Source organism: Kogia breviceps, chromosome 9 (assembly GCF_026419965.1).
Source record: "Kogia breviceps isolate mKogBre1 chromosome 9, mKogBre1 haplotype 1, whole genome shotgun sequence".
NCBI classification, from domain to species: Eukaryota; Metazoa; Chordata; class Mammalia; order Artiodactyla; family Physeteridae; genus Kogia; species Kogia breviceps.
The window spans coordinates 13,480,649-13,502,291 of record NC_081318.1 but is presented as its reverse complement, the minus strand read 5'-3'; the positions used below and the strand labels follow the sequence as shown (position 1 = coordinate 13,502,291).

Genomic DNA, 21,643 nt, shown 5'->3' with positions numbered 1-21,643 from the left:
CAGCTGAAAGATTCCAATTTCCCAGAACGCAGCTGCCCTTGGGAGAGTGGGCCTCTTTGGAGGAATAGCCCAGAAAGGGCACGGAAGGGCTACTCTGGTTAAGCACTGCGGACAGGAGCACAAAAGTCACGAGAGCACTTAGGGCCCTGAGGTTGGCACTGGTTTGGGAAAGGATTTAGAACTGGAGGTGGACTCAAACCTTCTCAGCGCATAAAGAAGGAAGCCTGTAAATTCTTCTAGAGATGTCACATAACGCTGATACCAAAGCCTGGTAAAGTTAGTATAATAAAATCCAAGTATTGACCAGTCCCATTTATAGAATACTGGTACAAAAATCTTACATAGGGGGCTTCCCTGATGGTCCAGTGGTAAAGAGTCACCTTCCAGTGCAGGGGATGCAGGTTTGATCCCTGGTCAGGGAACTGGGATCCCCCATGCCGCAGGGCAACCAGGCCCGCACGCCACAACTCCTGAGGTCATGCACCTCAACTACAGCCCACAGGCCACAAACTAGAGCCCACACACCCTGGAGCCCGCACGCCACAACTAGAGAGAGAAGACCTGCACGCCGCAACTAGGAAGGAGCCTGCGCGCCGCAACAAAAGATCCCATGTGCCGTAGCTAAGACCCGATACAGCCAAAAATAAATTAAATAAATGAATAAAATATAATAAATCTTAAAAAAATCTTAAATAGAATATTAGCAAATAGAATTCAGCTGTGCATTAAAAGAATAATGAACCAGAACAAAGTGGGAGTTCATCCCCCAAATAGTACGATATAAATTCACTATTAAGAGGTCAAAGGAGAAGAACCACACAATCATATAAAGTTTCTGAAAAGTAATTTGACAAAACCCAATCCTAATTTTTTAAACTCTTAGTAAAAAAAGGATTACCAGTGAACACTACCTTGATAGCATGAAAACACAGCTCCAACAAGAGTGCTTAAGAGTAACACCAGAAGCATTACCACTGAAGTTAGGGGCGAGATAAAGCTGCCGAGTGCTTTCAGCATTATTATTTCACACTGTTATGAAAATATTAGTCAGTGCACTTCAGTAAGAGAAAGAATTTGGAGATGTAAATCAAAATGAAAAACATAAAATGATAATTCTTTGCAGACAATATGATTATATACGCAGAAAGTGCAAGAGAAACAATTGACAATTAGAAACAATAAGAAATTTCTTTAACGAGTCTTTTAAATGAATAATATACAAAAATAGTTTTCTTAAATACAAAGACCATATAATGAGAAAAAAGATTACATTAACAATGGCAACAAAAGAATAAAATACTTAGGAATAAACTTAGCAAATGTATAGAATCCCAATTAAAAGCTGACGTATTCTGTGTGTGTGTGAAATTTGATAGTGATAATATAGACCATTTAGGAAAAGACATCAGAATATTCAAGACATTTTTTGAATAAGGAGAATAATTAGGAAAGAAATGAGGTTTATAATTATTAAAAAGGAGACCAAACGATCATTTGTGTATTACATGATAGTGTATGTAGCATGTCCAGAAGAATCCACTAATTATGAGCAACAATAAGAAATTTCTGTAAGCTCTACTAGATACTAAAACAGATTGAGGGGACTTCCCTGGTGGCACAGTGGTTAAGAATCTGCCTGCCAATGAAGGGACACAGGTTTGAGCCCTGGTCTGGGAAGACCCCACATGCCACAGAGCAACTAAACCCATGCACCACAACTACTGAGCCTGTGCTCTAGAGCCCACAAGCCACAACTACTGAGCCCACGTGCCACAATTACTGAAGGCCCTAACTCCTCACATACAAGGGATCTTCAATATGATTATTTGATTTCTAATAGAAACTATGGAGACCAGAAGTTATTGGGATCACATATTCAAAGGCTGAACAAAAAATATTGTCAATTAAAAATTCTATACCCAAACAGGGACTTCCCTGGTGGTGCAGTGGTTAAGAAGCCACCTGCCAATGCAGGGGACACGGGTTCGGTCCCTAGTCTGGGAAGATCTCCCATGCCACAGAGCTAAGCCCGTGTGCCACAACTACCGAGCCTGCGCTCTAGAGCCCACGCACCACAGCTACTGAAGCCCGTGTGCCTAGAGCCCGTGCTCTGCAACGAGAAGCCACTGCAGTGAGAAGCCCGCGCACTGCAACAAAGAGTAGTCCCTGCTCGCCGCAACTAGAGAAAGCCTGCGTGCAGCAATGAAGACCCAATGCAGCCAAAAATAAATAAATTAATTAAAATAAATAAATAAAACAAATTATGAGGTAAAAATAATTAAAACAGTTTGGTCCTAGAAAAGAAATAGGTACCCTGATTAATTAAACAGAATAGAGTGAGAAAAAAATAACAGCTAACATTTACTGATCATTTACTATATGCCAGGCTCTGTTTTAACTTACGTTTACAAATATTTACTCATCCAATCTTCACAACAAAGCTATGAAGTGGTCACATGGAGATAATTATACATCTCCATTTTACAAATCAGTAAAATGAGGCTGAGACAAATTTAGGAGCTTGTCCAATGTCACACAACTAGTAAGGTGCAGAGCTAGTTAAGTTCTCTGGCTCTAGAGTCTTCTCTGATGCCACACTGTGTTTGTCACAGCATTATCTGTAAACTGGAAACAACCTAGGTGTAAATCACTAGGGGAATGGCTAAATAAAATATGGTTTAGCCACATGCTGTAAAGATGGCAGTTAAAAAAGGAAGGTAAAAAAAAAAAAAAGGAAAGTGGAACCACTGAAATATCTCAATGAGATCCTAAGTAAAAAACAGTCGATATAGAGCATGATTTCATTTTTTAAAGGATATAATATATACGTGTGTGTGTTTCTAGAAATTCTAGAATACCCAAACTTTTTTCCCCTGTAAGAGAACATAAGACATTACGTTTCTGGCACCCAAAGAATCCTACCTGACAGACCATGTTGAATAGGGGACTGACATGATCAAGTCTATATTCCTAGAAGACTCCTCTGGCTGCTGAGGAGGAGAACACTGGGGGTAGATACAAAAATGACTAAGGTGGTGGCAGTGCAGGAGATGTAGTCAGCTTTAAGAAAATGCTTAAAACTAGAACCGAAGGACTTGCTGATGAATTAGATTGGGGGTATGTGAAAAAGAGAGAAATCACAAATGACTCAGATTTTTGGCGTAAGCAAAATATAGAGTGATACCATTTAATAAGCTAGCATCTATTTTGGGAGGAGACCGTTAGTAGTGGCTGGGATTGAGAATTTAGGTTTAGACATGTTAAGTCCAAGCTATTAGATAACCAAATGGAGACCCAAGCATGACAGGACTATACAAACCTGAGGCTGGGGGAGAGTCAGGGCTGGAGATATACATCTGGGAATCATAAGCATGTAACTGACACTTAAAACCATGGGACTGGGTGAGATCATTTAAGGGAGTGAGTGTAAATGGAGGAAAGGGGACGTGATCCCGGGATGGCATGTAGATGGGCTGGGGGGTGTTGTTCCGACATGTAGAGGGAGAGGAAAATGGAGCTGACGAGGAACAACCAGTGAAGTAGGACTATCAGGAAAGCTGGTGGCCTAGAAGCCTAGTGAACATAGTTTCAAGGTGCTGCGAGTCAAGTTGGTTCTCAAATGCTAAGAGAGGTCAATCAGGAAAAGAACAGAGAACTGGCAACTGGATTTAGCAAGATGGGGGTCGCAGGTGACTCGGCCTAGAGCAGTTCCAGGATAAGTGGCAAAAGCCCAACTGCAGTGAGTCAAGATAAACACAGGAGGGGAAGAAGTGGTGACAGTAGGTACAGGCAACTGTTCTGAGGAGTTTTTTCTCAGTAGCTGGTTTCCAGATTAGCAGGTATCAAACCAATTAGCACATTACAGAAATAGACAAGAAATTAGGTTTCAAAACAGAAAAGAAACTGTTTCCAAAGCACAGATTTTACCTTCGAGCATTCACATGTTTTATTATCTAAGGTATTATTTTAATATTATAAAATATTTACTGTATGTGCATCTATACGCATAAATGAGAAAACTGAGGCCTCGAGAGGTTAAGTAACTTGTTCAGAGTCACTTAGATAGACCATGAGAGGGCCAGGCAGTGTGTTTCTAGAGCCCATACCAAGAAAAAACATGAAAGCAAGAGCGGGGAAAGTCTCCGAGCACCACGCGCCAGGTGGGATGGTAGTAGCAGAACGCACATCGATTAGCACCATTAGTAGACGGCCAGCGTCAATACACATTTTCATTTCACTCTTGGTTACTGTCTGAATTGCAAGCACTCATCCCATCCAAAGGGTGATTTTTCAAGGCCAATACTCTTTTTTGAAGACAAGGAACTAACACAAAACACCTGTATCGGTTACCACGTTTTCAGGTTTAATCAGTGAACCATGTTAAGCTATGAAGAGTCTCAACTAACTACAAGATCCAACAGTTTAATAAAATAAATAATTAGGCCGAGAACAGACAGTTGCAGTGTGGCCTCAAGGGCTCCAGCTGACAGCCACCAGTCACCTACCTGTGGTCAGCACTGGCTTTCGGTCTCCCGCTCCACAGTCTCCTGTTCACAGAGGAAGGCGGGGGAGAGGAGGGCAGGGGCGGGGGAGGTAGAGAGGGCAGAGGAGGCAGGTTCCTTTTATCTTTCCGGAAGCTGATGCCTGGGTTTCCATCCTTGTCCCCTTCGCCATCATGTTTGAAAGTTCTCCGGGGTTTGGGCGGGGGGCTGATGAAGGGTCTTGCGGGGGAGTCCTCCGAACCTCTGTACACACTCTCCGGCCTCTGGTTGCAGGGCCTGCTGCACAAGCCCTTCCTTTCCTCTGCGGCCTCGGGGACGGGCTCCCTGCCTTCCAGGTCCAAGCGGTGGGCCCTGAATTCTGAGACACTCCCGCCCCCACGGTTCTCAGGAAGGGTGGGCTCCTCCTCGGCCTTGTCCGGCAGACAGTGTGGGGAATAACAGGTGCCAGGTAGCTGGGGATCCAACCCTGCAGACCCATCCTTCAGAGCCTGCTCAAGTTTCTCCACCTGCTTCAGCACAGAGAGGCTATCATTCTGAAAGCGCTGTCTGCTGGGCCTGGGCTCCCGGCCTCTTCCCAGGCTCGGAGCCAGCTCCCGGGCTGGCCGGCTCAGGCCTTGCCGCTGCTCTGCATCCTGTGCCCCAACTTTCACTACTCCTTTATTCCTCTCATCCTCTCTACTCTCTGCGTCCAGCCTCGTTCCGTTCTGAGCCTCTGCAACCCGAGTCCTCGAACCATCGCTGCTTCTCCTCTCCGTCACACATGACGTCAGGTAATTCTCTTGCCCATCTGCTTTCCTGCCAGGGGCAGGAGTGGGCAACTCCTTTTTCCCTTCCCACTCTGATATCTTGTCCTTTATGCTGAGGGACTTGTGCCAGGCCCCACCTCGGGCGGGAGGGCAGGGGTTCTGAACACTGCTTAGCTGCTTCTTGCCGGCCCTGCTGGCTCCTTTAGTGCCGAGATCTGAAGCTGGGTCACTGATGATCATGTTTGAGCTGAACATGTTCTGCTGAAAACAGTCCACTCTTGGCTCTAGCATCAGGTTATAGAGGCTCTCCAGTGGGCTTCTTTGGAAGGGTGAGTCCTGATCAGTCTCTAGGAAAGGAATGGAGGACCTAAACGGCTGCCTTTGAGGGTCTTCTCCAGCCTTTGGACCTTCCACCTTGACCCTGAAGAAGAAAGACAAACACTGAGTGCAGGAATTCTTGGTTATTGTTCTTAACTAGTCATTCAGATTTGCTAGAACTTAGATATAAATGTTACATACTAGTTGCAAGCCACACACACTGAAACCACCATTAAAAAAATCACTTTATGGGCTTCCCTGGTGGCGCAGTGGTTGGGAGTCCGTCTGCCGATGCAGGGGACACGGGTTCGTGCCCAAGTCCGGGAGGATCCCACATGCTGCGGAGTGGCTGGGCCCGTGAGGCATGGCCGCTGAGCCTGCGCGTCCGGAGCCTGTGCTCCGCAACGGGAGAGGCCGCAACAGTGAGAGGCCCGCGTACCACAAAAAAAAAAAAAAAAAAAATCACTTTATGTTTTTCTTGGGGAAACAGCACGGTGAAATGAAAGGAGCTATTGGATTGTAGAGTCCAATAGACTTGGGTTTAAATCCTAATTCAACCACTGACCAGCTGTCTGACCTTGGGTAAGTTGCTTAACTTCTCTAAACCTCAGTTTCCTCATCTGTGAAATGGGAATAATAAACATATCTAACAGAGTGGCTATAAACATTTAATAAGCTAGCTCATATAAAGCATCTAGTATGGTGTGAGTGTACAATAAATGGTAGTTGTCATTTTTATTAGCTTTTTTTTAGTATTTTATTTATTTAGTTATGTATTTATTTATTTATTTGGCTGCACCAGGTCTTAGTTGCCACGTGTGGGATCTTCACTGCAGCATGTGGGCTCTTAGTTGCAGCCTGTGGGATCTAGTTCCCAGACCAGGGATCGAACCTGGGCCCCCTGCATTGGGAGCATGGAGCCTTAACCACTGGACCACTAGAGAAGTCCCGTATTTGCTTTTTCCCCTGATGAAAATAGGAAAAGTTTCATGAGATAGAAGATTATACCAACAGATGATCCTTTGGAATGACTATTTAAAACAATGCCACAAGTCATGAAGTTTTTCCTAATACTGGGCTTGATAAATTGTCCTGATCTGAGTGGGTAAAGCCACGATGATTGGCTGCATTTGAATGGAACCTCCTCTAGAATGTGAGCCCTACTAGACTGGTCTCTCCGTGAGGACAGGGGTTGTTTTGTTTTGTTTTGAACTGTGGCCTCTTTTGGCTACTGCTACATCCCTAGCACCCAGAACAACATCCGGCAGAGTAGGTGGCCAATAAATATGTGTTGCGTGAATAAGTGAGTAAACAAGCAGATTCAGAATTCTCGCATAGCCTGGAACTGCACTGCCCGATATAGTAGCCACTAGCCACATGTGGCTATTTGAACTAAGATCAAATTAAATTAAAGCTTCTCTTCCTCAGCTGCAGCAGCCATATGTCAAGTACTCAGTAGCCATGTGTGGCTAACGGTCACCGTATTGGATGCAGAAGAACATTTCCATCATTGCAGAAAGTTCTGGCCTAGCACGTACGTGTGGGGATATAGGCCTCCATATGTGACTTTAGGAGATGAGTTAGTGCCATGAAGATGTTAAAAATTATTTTGAAAGAAAAACAGAACATTTTAAGGTATTCTAATGAGAATGGGAGTATCTGTGTCTTGAAATGCAAAGCATTCGTCCACCAGCAAAGGTCATGACGGAGCACAGGGACCTTAAATGTGCCCAGATTAGCAAGCAGGCATGGACCGACTTCATGGTGCATGTTTTCTGAATATATAGATCTGACTATATGGAAACTCCAGTTAAGGTTCACATGAGGGATGAATAATTAGCAATTTCATGCATACTGTTACTAGCTAGCTTTCTATCCCAGAGACTAACGGTTGTTTATGTAAAGACTTCTCCCCCATTGGGACATTAACATGTAAATTATGTTGTTGTTCTTGGTTGCTCAACATAAACCAGAAGCTTGTGAAATGCAAACAAATTTTCATATGTTAAATATGGCTATCAAAGCAGAATTCCTTATTTAAATAATCAATTAGCATTCATAACAGAGCGCTTAGAAAAAAGAAACCCTTTTGTAATGGTCCTGTCACCACTGAGGACATTAGCATGAGTTCAAATTTTAGTCAGAATCAGTTTGTTATTTTACTGAGAGTTCAAAAGACAGAAATTAAAGTCCTTGCTCTCATTGTGCTAGAGGCAAGATGAAGAGACAGGACACGTAAAAACACAATTCAGGTTAGTTCACACTTAGTGAGAATTGATGACATAATATATAATCATAAATATCCTATGTACTGTGAAAAAATATTGACAGTAGATAAATACATGGCTTTAGAGTTAGAGGGAGCTGGGTGTGGACCTTGGCTTCATTTTTCTTCACTTTAAAATGAGAACACTGGATTTTATTGGTGCAGAGGCCAAATTTATCTTGTTTGCTGTGACCAGTACATAGTAGGCAGTCAATGAATGAATGGTTGTGTTAATATATGTAATGAGCTCAGAGCACAGCACACATTATAAGTCTTGATGGCAATAAATGGTAACTAGTGTTATTATAATGATTGTGGTTATTGTCTAAGATCCCAGACATCTGGAGGGGCTTCACAATCACTGAGGCCCCATCTAAAAGCTGAAGAGGAAAAAGGCTAGCTTGCTAGAAACCCACGCTGGAATTACAAAGCTCCAGCAAGAGTGGCAAGGATGATGAAACCAGGGGCAGAGTGCCTTCTCCACATGATTGCTGCACCCATGAATTTCTCAAGTTCCCGTTTCCAGGATTCTGTGGCCCCAGAAGGGGCTCTGGACTGGGCTGCATAGCTGTGAACAGCTCAGTGATCTGTGCACAGCTCTGCAATTGCTAATTCCATTGCAGAATGTGCGAGGGGGTGTCAGAGGAAAGGGCTCCATCTGGGGGGAAAGCAACCCTGCTAATATAAAGCAGGCTATGTGGACAGGTGCAGCTGCAAAGCGGTAGGGCTCAACGATAATTAAAATACCTGCACATCCTAGTGGTTAGAAAAATAAACCCTGGACTGGAAGGCATACATGGGGATAGGGCCTGCAGTGGACACCGGGCACCAGGAGGACCTTTCCTTGACCACTCTGGTCTTGGGTTACTGACTGAATGCAGTGCACGGAGATGATGTGCAGGAGGCTCACCACTACGACCTGGAAAAGGATGTCTCCTTCGTTCAGGGAGGCAGGGCCAGTGAGGAGGGAAAGGCAGTAGGAAAAGGAAGGAGACTGAGAATCCGGGCCAGCTTCTGCATTCCTGGGGGAGAAAAGTTCTTACTTGTCATCCAATTTGTGGCCCAGGTTTTCAGTCTGGCTGTGGCTGCCCTTGGCTGGCCTGCACACTGTCATCATGTCAGCACCAAGAGGAGCTCCAAGTCGCCTGGGGGACAGAGATGCACACTCAGTGAGCCACGGCAGCAGATCGAGGGTCCACACCCCAAACTATTTCTCTCTGGTGGACTCCACCCAGGAGTAGGGGGTGACAGAAATGCACCCTACAGAATCCCTGACCCAGGAAGGGGTCGGGTCAAAGGCACAGAATCCTGAGGTCCACCCAGATTCAGACCCCATGCCAGCACTTCTCGTGTGTGTGTGTGTGTGTGTGTGTGTGTGTGTGTGTGTGTGTGTGTGTGTGTGTGTGTGTGTCCCCTTTAGATAATGTAACCAAAATTTTTAAGAAAACGTATAACCTTAGAAAGTAAAACATAAATACCAGCACAACTTGACACTTTTTCAAGGCTCTGTAAGAACCTGTGATGAGCTAACAGCCCCTAAAGAAGAGAAGAGCTGTTACTTTATTTGAAACAAGAAATAAACCACCTGCTAAAGTGGAAATACCTTCTGCCGCCCGCACGTCGGGTGTAAACCCACACTGTCTTTGCTGCCCCCATGGTGGGTGTAAACCCACACTGTCTTTGGAGCCCTGTACAGAGATTCATGTCTTTTCCACCGAACCTCCCAGGAATCCCTCTCCCACCTGCTTCTCAAGTTTCCAGGATTCCTATCCCCTCTCTCAGGAAGGTTTACCTGCCTAGTAGTTTTCTAACTACTAGGATGTGCCGGTACTTTAATTATGGCTTCCTGGCCTAGGCAACCCCTCCCCGCAAGAAATCAAAGGGCTAGGCTTTCAGACATGCATATAACTCTTGGGAATAAGGAGAGGGAGGCTAGAGGGAGAAAGAAAAAGAGAAGAGTGAACATGGGCAACAAATTGAAGAAGAGGGAGGTTAGGACACTGAGGTGAAAAACCCTCTAGAGAAGCTGTGGGAGGAGGATGGAGCTTGGGTCTGCCCACAGAACCCAGTTATCCCCCTTTCCAGTGAGCGGCACCCTGCATTTGGGGCTCTGTCAGTGTTGAAAGCAAGCCCAGTTCTTTAAAGAAGCCAGGCCCCAGGTCTCTCTCCTCCGTTAGGGAAAAGAGCCCTGAAACGCCTTTCAGGGACAGGAAGGAACTCGTTGCCCCTCTCCTAATGCTCAGCAAAGCTTCTGGAGCCTCTCTGTGCAGCTGGGCTGACAGACACTGCTCTTCTGTCCTGCATCTGGCAGAGGCCCCATGGGACTCAAGGGTAACAGCCACTCCCCGCTGCCTTTTGCACGTCTGCACTCCGCCTCCACACAGACCAAGCCCACAGTGATGCAGCCTTGCTCCACGTAAGCAGCAACTCTCCCCACTCACCCTCTTCTTTCGAGCTGGCATCCTCTTTCACTGGCTCTGGGAATAGGTGCCAGGCCCTGTGCAGGATGCTCTGGGCGCTCAAGGATGAGTAAGACGTGTCTGCCCCCAGAGAGAGCACCGGGACTGTGCTTGGGTCACGATCAGCCCATAACCCCCCCTCTCTCCTCGAGGGAGCGGTTTCCTTATACTTCCTAGGAAGCCATAGCTTTTTCAAAAAGCACAAAGCCCACTGTGTCTAATGCACAGAGAACCATGTATGAACTTTGAGGTTAAAGATCCCGAGAAGCACTTAAACAACACAGTACTTAAGTGAACTTGATTCCCATCAGGCAGTAATAACTTCCAGTCCGAAAACCACAGTCTCTAGAGAAACAGCTCATACCGCAGTCTGAGAAGCAAGTTCAAGTGAGCTTAAGGGGCTGGAACTGAGGGGGGCAAAGAAGCCGAGGCACACTCAGCAATCAGCTCACCAACATTTCTAAATTCACAGAAGAATGGAAAACGCCGCTCCCACAAAACTTTGACACTTCCCTTTTGTCTCTGATGTTTAAAGGTCATTAATTAGGTGACAAGCCTAGCCTAATTTGCTCGGTGGGAGAACTCTGTGACTTAAATGACCAAGATAAACTTCTCTATCACTTTATAGGTCTGGGAATACAAGATGGAGCTGTTTCCCAAAGTGTGGTCCATGAAAGTTCGTTTTTTGAATATTCGAACACTCCCGTAAGTTTTTTAAACTGTCTTACAAATTGAAGAAGATATTTTTAAAATGCTGATATCTATGGCTGATCTTGTTTATCAGTCTAGTCCATAATCAAGTTTTGTTTTTCTTCTTGCTTAAGTGAATACTGTCAAACCTGTTCTTGACTCAAAGGTTCTCTTTGGGCATCAATGTCAAGTTGAGTGGAGAGATCAGGTGAAGTTAAGCAGTGGTGGGAGAGTCTTTTCAGCTTTTAATGTTAGGAACTCCCTTCTAACATCTCAACATGTTACTCCTAATTACTTCTCTGAATGACCTTTACTTTTTCAAGAGAGACAAAGAGAGAGATTATAGTGAGATGCTTCCGGCCAGTCTCAAAAGCCCACAGAAAATTTAATTGCTCCAGACTGACACTACTAGATCAAAATGCTATATTATTTTGTGACTCCTTCAAGTTTACCCACTGAGGCTTGAAATTCCAGCCTGATTTCTGAAAACACGATTTTTTTAAAGGGGCTTGGGGTACTAAATGTGAGATCATTAATTTAAAAACAAGTATTTCCCCCCAAAAGGGTCAAGATTTTAAAACAGATATAAAGTGTTTTTCCACAAGTAGGAAGGAGGCAGTTGACATATCAGATCTTTGCCCGAGAGCAGTTCTTACAGGAGAGCCTGAGGGTGCCTGAAGGAGGGAGGGGAGCAGCCCTGTGTGGAGAGAAGCCAGGAGAGTGAGCTGGGGGATGGTAACTCCTTTAGAATCTGGTCCACGCCTGCCTGCTCTCCTCCCTCCGTTGCCATTTGAGGAACCAGCAAAGGCAGGCAGGAAACACCACCTGGTGAAGCCAGCATAGTCTTAAATACCAGAAGCCTGGTAAGCTACTCATGGTCTGAGGCTTGGCCTCTTAGAGTGCTTCTACTTATAATAAAGCATTGTTCGTATTTTGTTCTGGGCATTAATTAATTATCCATTTATGATATTTAAAAATTATATAGGATGCCATTGATTGTTGATATCACCAACAGTAATAACCTTCTTCCTATTAGATCTGGTGGGGTTTTTATGTTGGGAACAGGGAGGTGATACATGGTCTACAGAAATTTTGCAATCAAGGTCACTTACAAGAAGAAGTTTGGGTAGTACTGGTTTAGGGACTGCTATTAAAAAAACCCTGGACATGTTTAAGCCACAGGACGTGGTGGGGGTGGGAGGAGGAAGAACTGATTTTCCCCAAATCTTAAAACAAAAACAGTGATTTAAATAAAAAATGAAATCTGGAAATGTCGATCAACGGATGAATGGATAAACAAACAAAATGTGGTCTAGCCATATAGTATAATGTTATTCAGCTCAATCTTAAAAAGGAATAAAGGACCATTACATGTTACTGTAGGGCCTCAACTATACTTACACCCCTACTTCCCTATCGATACTTTTGAGCTTTAAGCTTTTTCGCTGGCAATAAGATAATGGAATGTCCCCGCCCTGGGCAGAAACCGCTCCGAGCAAACAAGTATGGCGGGGGATGAAACCTCAGCAAACCAGTATGGCGGGTGATAAGAATGACTAAGCCAGAGTTTAAAGGTTGCCCTAGCCAACCATAACTCATGTGACTCAACCCCCACTCCGGTAAATGTAAAGTAGGCATCCAACAGCTAACCAATCAAGGAACTAGAGCCAAGACCCCGACTCCGGTAAATGTAAAGCAGGCATCCAACAGCTAACCAATCAAGGAACTAGAGCCAAGTCCCCACTCCGGTCCAGGAACAAACAAACCAATGAGAAAAAAACCCTTGATATATCCACACTTTGCATAATGAAAACTATAAAATGTATGTAATTCCGCTTGGGGGGGGGTTCCTCTTCGGCCTCCTGCGTGAGGACCAAGGAACCCCGGTGCACCGGCTCCTAATAAACCTCTTGCGTGTTGCAGCGACTCTCGACTCTTGGCGGTTCTTGGGCGAGCTGGGACCCCTCAGAGACCGTTCAGGTCTAACATTACAGCATGGCTGAACCTTGAAAACACACTACGTGAAAAAAGCCAGATACAAAAGGAATATTGTATGATTGTGTTTATATGAAATGTCTGAAATAGGTAAATCCGTAGAGGGAAGGGGAATTGGGATGATTACTAACAGGTAAGGGTTTCTTTTGGGGATGATAGAAATGTTCTGGAATTAGATAGTGATGATAGCTGCACAACATAGTGAATACATTACAAGTCCCTAAATTGTGCACTTTTTTTTGGGGGGGGGGGCTGCGTTGGGTTTTTGCTGCTGCGCGTGAGCTTTTCTCTCGCTGCGGTGAGCAGGGGCTACTCTTCGTTGTGGTGCGCGGGCTTCTCATTGCGGCGGATTCTCTTGTTCTGGGGCACCAGCTCTAGGTGTCGGGCTTCAGTAGTTGTGGCGCACGGGCTTAGTTGCTCCGCGGCATGTGGGATCTTCCTGGACCAGGGCTTGACCCCGTGTCCCCTGCATTGGCAGGTGGATTCTTAACCACTGCGCCACCCGGGAAGCCCAATTGTGCACTTTTAAATGGTGAATTTTATGTGAATTATATCTCAACTGAAAATACAGTATAAGTATATTCAGTGAAATTTGGGCAGGGGAGGAGATGGAGGAATACATAATTATAATTTTCCAGGGCCCTTTAGTGTTGTAAGGCTGGTATGTTAGTTCTGAAATATAGGTAAATATCTATGATACTTAACTTGATTCATAAAATGGTCAGACTTGAAATACTGAATGAAAAATACAGTTTAGGTCATAAATGATTACATACTAATAAAATTAAACTTTGAGTGGTTTTTATTTGTGTTGCAAATAAAACTACAAGGGCTTCCCTGGTGGCGCAGCGCTTAAGAATCCACCTGCCAATGCAAGGGACATGGGTTTGAGCCCTAGTCAGGGAAGATCCCACGTGCTACAGAGCAACTAAGCCCATGCGCCACAACTACTAAGCCTGCGCTCTAGAGCCCGCGAGCCACAACTACTGAGCCCACGTGCCACAACTACTGAAGCCCGCGCACCTAGAGGCCATGCTCCACAACGAGAAGCCACTGCAATGAGAAGCCCATGCACTGCAACGAAGAGTAGCCCCTGCTCACCGCAACTAGAGAAAGCCTGCGTGCGGCAACGAAGACCCAACGCAGTCAAAAATAATAAATTAAATAAAATAAATTTTTATTTATTTTTAAAACTAAATAAATAAAATTTTAAAAAAACTACAAGCTTTTCAGCTTTAATGATTCTAGTAACTTAGTTTTATCAGCTTGTAAAGAGCAGGCAACAAAACAGAAGAAACTATAACAATTATGGTAGAACAAAAATAGTTATTTTCTCAACTGAGCATTTTCTTTTTTTTTTTTGGCTGCACAGCTTGCAGGATCTCAGTTCCCTGACCACCGATTGAACCTGGGCCACAGCAGTGAAAGCCCAGAATCCTAACCACTAGGCCCCCAGGGAATTCCCTGAGCATTCTTCTTATTAGCAAGCATACCCAGAAGGTGTTTGTTTTCAGAAAATATGTTGAGAATGAAAAAAAAAAACCAAACAGTGCACAATCACATAACACAACTCTTGCTGCATCTAACTGCTTAGTGAAGCTCTTTCCTGAGCCTCTTGGTGTTTCATTTTCATTATCTTCAAACAAACAAAAATAATTTTTAAAATTAAAACAGGCCACTCTAGTTCTTTACATAACAGCTTTTTGGGGGGACTATTTTCACAAAAACAGCAATATTTTCACAATTGGAGGAAGATGCGGGATCCTGAAGCAGGTGAGTAACAACGGAAGCCAGAGGCTACGTGCTGCCTCAGAACCACACCTGGGGGCCGGATCTGGCAAAATCACAGCCTGCACTCTCAGACCAAATGCTTAAACAGTGCCTGCACGTGCCTTCACACCACGCCCAGACCCCAGGTCCTCAGTGCACATGCCAGGTAAAGCCTGTGGCAGAGCCAAGTTAATGGCTTTTCTGGTAACAACCAAAGTCTTCCTATTTCTAGGAGTTCTGCTTTGAGACCAGAAGATTCCCCCTTCAAATAAGCGTGTTCAAGAAATGTTTGCTGGGGCTTCCCTGGTGGCGCAGTGGTTAAGAATCCACCTGCCAATGCAGGGAACACGCATTCGAGCCCTGGTCCGGGAAGATCCCACATGCCGCAGAGCAACAAAGCCCGTGAGCCACAACTACTGAGTCTTCGCTCTAGAGCCTGCGAGCCACAACTACTGAGCCCGCGTGCCACAAGTGCTGAAGCCCGCGTGCCTGGAGCCCGTGCTCTGCAACAAGAGAAGCCACCATAGTGAGAAGCCCGTGCACCACAACAAAGAGTAGCCCCCGCTCGCCGCAACTAGAGAAGAGCCCGCGCGCAGCAAGGAAGACCCAACACAGCCAAAAATAAATAAATAAATATTTTTTTTTAAAGAAAAGAAATGTTTGTTGAATGAGTGAACACATATACCTTTTTCTTATACTCAACAGATGACTGGATAAACAAAATGTGGTCTAGCCATACAAATGGAATATTATTCAGCCATTTAAAAAAATGAAGGACTATTACATGCTACAACATGATGAACCGTAAAAACATACTAAGTGGAAAAAAGCTCAGACACAAAAGAAATAGAGCATGATTCCATCTACATGAAATGTGCAGAACAGATAAATCCATAGAGATGGAAAGTATTGATAGATTAGTGTTGCCAGGGGCTGTGTGACAGGGAGTGGGGAGTGACTTCTAATAGGTACGGATTTTCCAGGGGAGGAGAGTGATGAAAATGTTCTAAAATTAGTGGTGATAGTTGCACAAAATAGTTAATATGCTAAAAAACACTTATAGTTAATATGCTAAAAACTGTATATTTTAAAGGGGTGAATTTTATGGTACGTGAATTATATCTCAATAATGCTGTTATTTTTAAAATATTTACTTATTTATTTATTTAGCTGCTTGCGCCAGATCTTAGTTGCGCAGGCAGGCTCCTTAGTTGTAGCATGTGAACTCTTAGTTGCGGCATGCATGTGGGATCTAGTTCCCTGACCAGGGATGGAACCCAGGTCACCTGCCTTGGGAACATGGAGTCTTAACCACTTTGCCACCAGGAAGTCCCCTGTTATTATTTTTTTTAATCAGCAGGGACAGCTGCTAAAAGTGAGGAGTGCTGGCCCCACCCCAGACTGAGTGAATCAGACTGCTAGAAGAGTGCCTAGGAATCTGCATTTATAAGTTCCCCCGGGAATTCACAGGCTTAGAGTTGAATCCTAGAGTTTATTTTCCTGTCACTGGTATTGTCAATCAGCAACAGATCTACTCTCCTTTGCCCTCTTCCTTTGTAAGACAGTCTTTTACTCCAGTGTGTCTCTCTGCTCCTATTTTTCAGAGCATCTCTGAAATCCGATGGAGGTGTTACCAGCACACAGTGAGTGGCTCCTGCCCCTCAAGCCCAGGTGTAAATGCTCCAAGATGCTATTGCTTAGATCGTCCCTACACAGGCAGGCTCCAACAGCAAGACTCTTTTTCACTCTAAGGAGTGGCCTCAAGACTGAGAGCATAATCTGAGTCATTTTAAGACTTTCTGTGAGTATGAATACCCAGTTACTGACAATAAGTTTCTTTGAACAACTTGATCAGTATCTTCTTGACCTACACCTGTCAGCTGTCTGACACATGAAGCCACTGGGAATCTGTGGCTTGAGCAGCCTGAGGCTATAGAATGGACCACACTTTTTGATGCTCCTGAGGCCAGAGATAGCGAAAGATTTTTATTATTCTCACTCTTTGTAAACCCAGGAAGGATTTTTTCACACCTGCAGAACAATCCTACATAGAGAGAGATGTATTTGGCCACCTTCGTAGGATGGAAACACATTTTTCACTTGACAGCATTTGCAAATCATGTGTTTCCCTTCACTCACTTGCAGTGTGGAAATACTTCCACATGTTGCCTTTCAGTTCACCATTTTGAGGAGGATAAAAAGCAAGAAAGTACAATTAGGTGGCCATCTTGCATATGAACACCAAACTACTGTGTGTATAAGGTTTTAGTGGTGTCAGCCCTCTCAAGTTAACGCTTGATAACTACTAGAGTCACCTCTCTGGAAAAAGTTACTATGAGTTTGCCATAAATCATAAAAGTAGGAGTTATGGGAGTTATGAAATATGCTAATACTGCCAAAATATGGTTTAAAAATCTGAATTCAGGTAAATATTTATTTTAAGTAAAAAAGTACACTTCCTTTTGTTTCTAATAGGTATTACAGGTCACCAAACTTGGAGGAGTCAGGGTTCTAACTTCTTTCAAGTCTCAAACATTTAAACTTGTTTTTTTTTTTTTTTTTTTTTTTTTTTTTTTTTGCGGTATGCGGGCCTCTACCGCTGCGGAGCACAGGCTCCGGACGCACAGGCTCAGCGGCCATGACTCACGGGCCAGGACGCTCCGGGGCACGTGGGATCTTCCCGGACCAGGGCACGAACCCGTGTCCCCTTCATCGGCAGGCAGACTCTCAACCACTGTGCCACCAGGGAAGCCCCTTCTCTGTTCTTGGCTAGGCCAGAAGCCACTTCTTATTTCTAACCTCTGCAGAAGTCAATGTCAATGCTCCTACCATTCTTGTGATAAGGAAATCAAACCAAGGGAAGTTAAGTCACTTGTCTAAGTACATATAACAGCTCTTAAGTGGTAGAGCCAGGAATGAGTCTATGTTTTGAGCCCAAGCCTAGTGCTCCTTATACAGTATCATTGTGGCTTCATATTACATTTTCTATTCTAGACGAGAACTAGACTCTAGCTGATTATTTTTAGTGTTGTTCAGCTCTTCAAGATCAGCAATTGTTTTATCCTTTTACACCATGCTGAATTTCATACACACTTGCTAATTGAGTGAGCTGGGAGGAAGACTGAAGGTTTCTTTGTGGGTTTCTCTTTTTATGGTTCTGTGATTAAACATTTCTCTACTTTGGGAGTCTATCCTAAAGAATAATCCTAAATATGGAAAAATGTATGCATAAATGTTCATAGCTATATTATTTATAATACTGAAAATTACAAATAACTCAAATGTCAAGCAATATAATGGTAATATAAACTATACTACAGCTTTCAGTGAAATATTATATAGCAAATTAAATTATGTTTAAGACTACTACAATTCTATTGAGATAGAAAGTAGATTAGTGGTTGTCTAGGTTGGAAGTGGGTAGGTGGGGAAAATGGGGAGTGACTGCTAATGAGTATGTGGTTTCTTTCTGGAGTGATGAAAATTTCTAAAATTGATTGTGGTGACGGTCACACAACTCTGTGAATACACTAAAAACCATTAAACTGTACACTTTAAATGAGGGAATTGTACTATATGTGAATTATATCTCAATAAAGGTGTTATTTTTAAAAAGTAAATTAAAAAGTCAAGTTAAAAAAAAGAGGCTATTGGGACTTCCCTGGTGGTCCAGGGGTTAAGTCTGAGTTTCCACTGCAGGGGGCACAGGTTCGATCCCTGGTTTGCATGCGTGCAGCACAGCAAAAAAGAAAAAAAAAAAAACTATTACTAAATGGAAAAAATGCTCATGTTGTAATGTTAGCCAAAAGGAACAGGATCCAAAAGCTTGCATACTATATGAGTAAAACATGTTTTTAAAGGGGGTAGGGGGAAGGAATCTATTCCTACTCAAAATCTCACACATAATAAAATGACTGGAAGGAAATGTAACAAAGGATTAACAGTAGCTGTCATTGAGTAAGAATCTTGGAATGATTTTTTTCTGTTCTACTTATCTATATTTTCAACAACAACAAAAAATAGATTTCCAATTTTTTTGTAATAAGCATGCATTATTATACTATCACAAATAACAGGAGAAAATGTAAACTCAGCTGTTACCTGTGGGAGTCAGGGTCTGCCCTGTGGCGCCCCCAAAAGGCCACATGGTTGCTCTGCAGCTACAACGACAGCTGCAGGGTATCGGGTCCGCTGAGCCCATCACTCCACTACTTGCTGGGCTTTGCCACAGTATCTCCTGAACGAAAGGGTAAGTGATACTTTATTCTCATTTCCTCCTTTCCCTTAGTGACCACCAAGGCTTGGATCCTGGTCTCCAGTAACCACTTCCCAGTACAGATGTTCCCATGGGTTCAAAGAGAGATTATATGAGGACCTATGGCTTAACAGGGAAATAGTCATATAATTCATTCTTCCAACTAATAATTGTGTCTACTTCACAAAGGGAACTGAGTGAAGCTGGGAGAAATGTAAAACTAAATCATTTACTTGCCCTCTGAGAGTTTTCATTCTCATACAGAAAATAAGATGCGCACAACAGTACCATACTATATACTTGGAAGTTGCTAAGAGAGTAGATCTTAAATGTTTTCACCACACAAACAAGAAAAAGTTAACTGTGTGAGGTGATGGATGTGCTCACTACGGTATATGGTAATCATGTCACAATATAAATGTATATCAAATCATCATGTATACACCTTAAACTCACACAATGTTTATATGTCAATTATATCTCAATAAAGCTGAGGGAAAAAAGATGCAAACAAATGTCTCTAATACAAAACACAACATGATAAGCAAAACAGGTGACAGCAGATTCCTTTGCGGATCTGGGCTCAGAGGGTGGGATGAATTTCCTTTGGGGTGTATGGATGAAAGGCATAGATGTTTGCATAATCTCCAAATGGCTAAATGCTTAAGGAAGGACAAACCACTGAATGAAAAGCAGCACTGATTCTGTAAGGAATTACACCCAACTGATTTGCTGGATTTCCTTACAGGAGTCAATCAAGATGTGAACTAAGACAGAATCTGAACACAACTTGTGTAGACTGCTGAAAGTTTTTACCAAGATGTTACCAGAAGCATGGTGACCTTAAATTTTTTTATTTCAAAATAATTTCAAGTTTAGAGAACAGTTGCAAGAACAGTACAGAAAACTCATATACTCTTTAACTACATTCACCACATTTTAATATCCTCTCTCAATTAAAGAGTATTCTAAAATGTTCTTTTGGAGCTTCAGGGAAAATGAGTGCTATCCAGCCACTAGAAGGCTTCAGTGCTCATGAATCTAAAAGAAAATAGAATCTTACAAAACCAGTTTAGTGAAGTAAGTAAGCACACCCAGGTCCAAAAGACAACTCAACCCCAACCCACTCCTGACCCTCCACCAGGACCTCCCAGGAGGACACAGAACACGTTAAAACCAGATTACCAAATGTGTAAGAGGAGCTAGGAAAACACAGAAAAATAAAAAAAGCTGGGGGGCAGAGGTGACTGCCCCTACCAGATATTCAAACATACTATAAAGCCTCTATAATTAAAACAGTGTGGTACTGCCACAATAGATAAATAGACTGATAGAATAGAAAGTCTAGACATAGGCCTAAGTACTCATAGAACTTTATATATGATCAAGGTGGCATCTTAAATCACTAGGGAAAAGATGGACTTTTAAATAAATGGTGCTAGAATAACTGAATAGCCCCAAGATGTTCAAGTAAGATTACACTGTGAATCTGATGTGCCTGCAGCCCTGGTGAACTGAGAATGACTTGGGTCTTTCTCAGAGCCAGAAAACCAGCTGCAAGCAAGAACTAGCTCCACAGAGGGGCTGCAGCCCTGAGGGGTTGACAGTAGCCCCTGAAGGATCTGACCAGTATCTGCCATATCCCCTAAAGAGCTCCAAATGCCCTCTGAACCTGCTGTGATTTGCACGCAATTTCAAAATTCTGATTTTCCCCCCTATGGCAGCCCTAGAGCTTATCACACATTTGTACAGCACCTGATTTCTGCATCATACACGCATTATAATGTACGTAAGCCCCCTGTCAGTTTCCAGATGTAATTCTTGTTATGCTTATTTTTGAAGAGAAGATTAAGGTTCAGAGACTTGCCCAGGATCACAGTATTTAAGTAGCAGAATAGAAAATCTTATGATTTGTATCTTTCTACTCCGAATTCTACATTTCGCCCCCAAACCTTGTTATCTGTTCTCTTAGTACCTTCAACCAGAACCACCCGATCGACACCTCTCACAAGCCTGATGCAAGAATCTACAACTCAGTGATGCCAGTACCCCTGGTGACAGTAACCTGAAGGCCTGACCCCCTTTCTTCCAAGGGCAGCAAGCAGAAAATAGCTTTCATTCATAACCTTTGGAAAGGCCAGGGTAAGGAAATGAACACTGTTACATCCTATGACCTGTTAGGCAAAGCACTTTACCAAAATAATCTTAGAAATAACACACCTCCCAGGAGAAATGAAGACATATGTCCACATATGTTCTTGTATACTAACATTCAGAGCACATTATTCCTGATGGTCATAAAGTGGAAACAGTCCAAATGCCATCGACTGATGAATAAACAAAATGTGGTATATCCATACAATGAAATAATATTCACCCATCAAAGGAATGACACATGCTACAACATGGCTGAGCCTCAAAGACATTATGCTAAATGAATAGAAGCCAGTCACAGAAGGCCTCGTATTTTATAAGTCCATTTATATGAAATGTCTGGAACAGGGCTATCTATAGGACAGAAAGTAGATTGATGATTGCTTAGTGCTGGAGGAGATGGAGTGGGCGTTGGGGGTGATGGCTAAGGGGTGTGGGTTTCTTTTGCCGTGTGATGAAAATGTTCTAAAATTGGTGATGGCTGCACA

The 21,643-nt window shown here is 43.4% G+C and overlaps 1 protein-coding gene across 2 annotated transcripts in view; it reads right to left on the bottom strand.

Moving 5' to 3' along the window:
* Positions 1-21,643, bottom strand: part of DENND2A (DENN domain containing 2A) — a 104,149-nt gene that overhangs the window by 68,166 nt on the left and 14,340 nt on the right. Inside the window, exons 1-3 of one of the 2 annotated variants that reach the window (XM_067041992.1) lie at positions 18,848-18,863; positions 8,876-8,977; positions 4,506-5,669 (exon numbers count right to left, since the gene is read on the bottom strand). In XM_067041992.1, the coding sequence (XP_066898093.1) occupies positions 4,506-5,669; positions 8,876-8,949 (1,238 nt within the window). In that variant the 5' untranslated portion in view covers positions 8,950-8,977; positions 18,848-18,863. Of the gene's footprint in view, positions 1-4,505; positions 5,670-8,875; positions 8,978-18,847; positions 18,864-21,643 lie in introns of those variants that run through there. The other variant, XM_059074874.2, reaches the window with a different exon arrangement.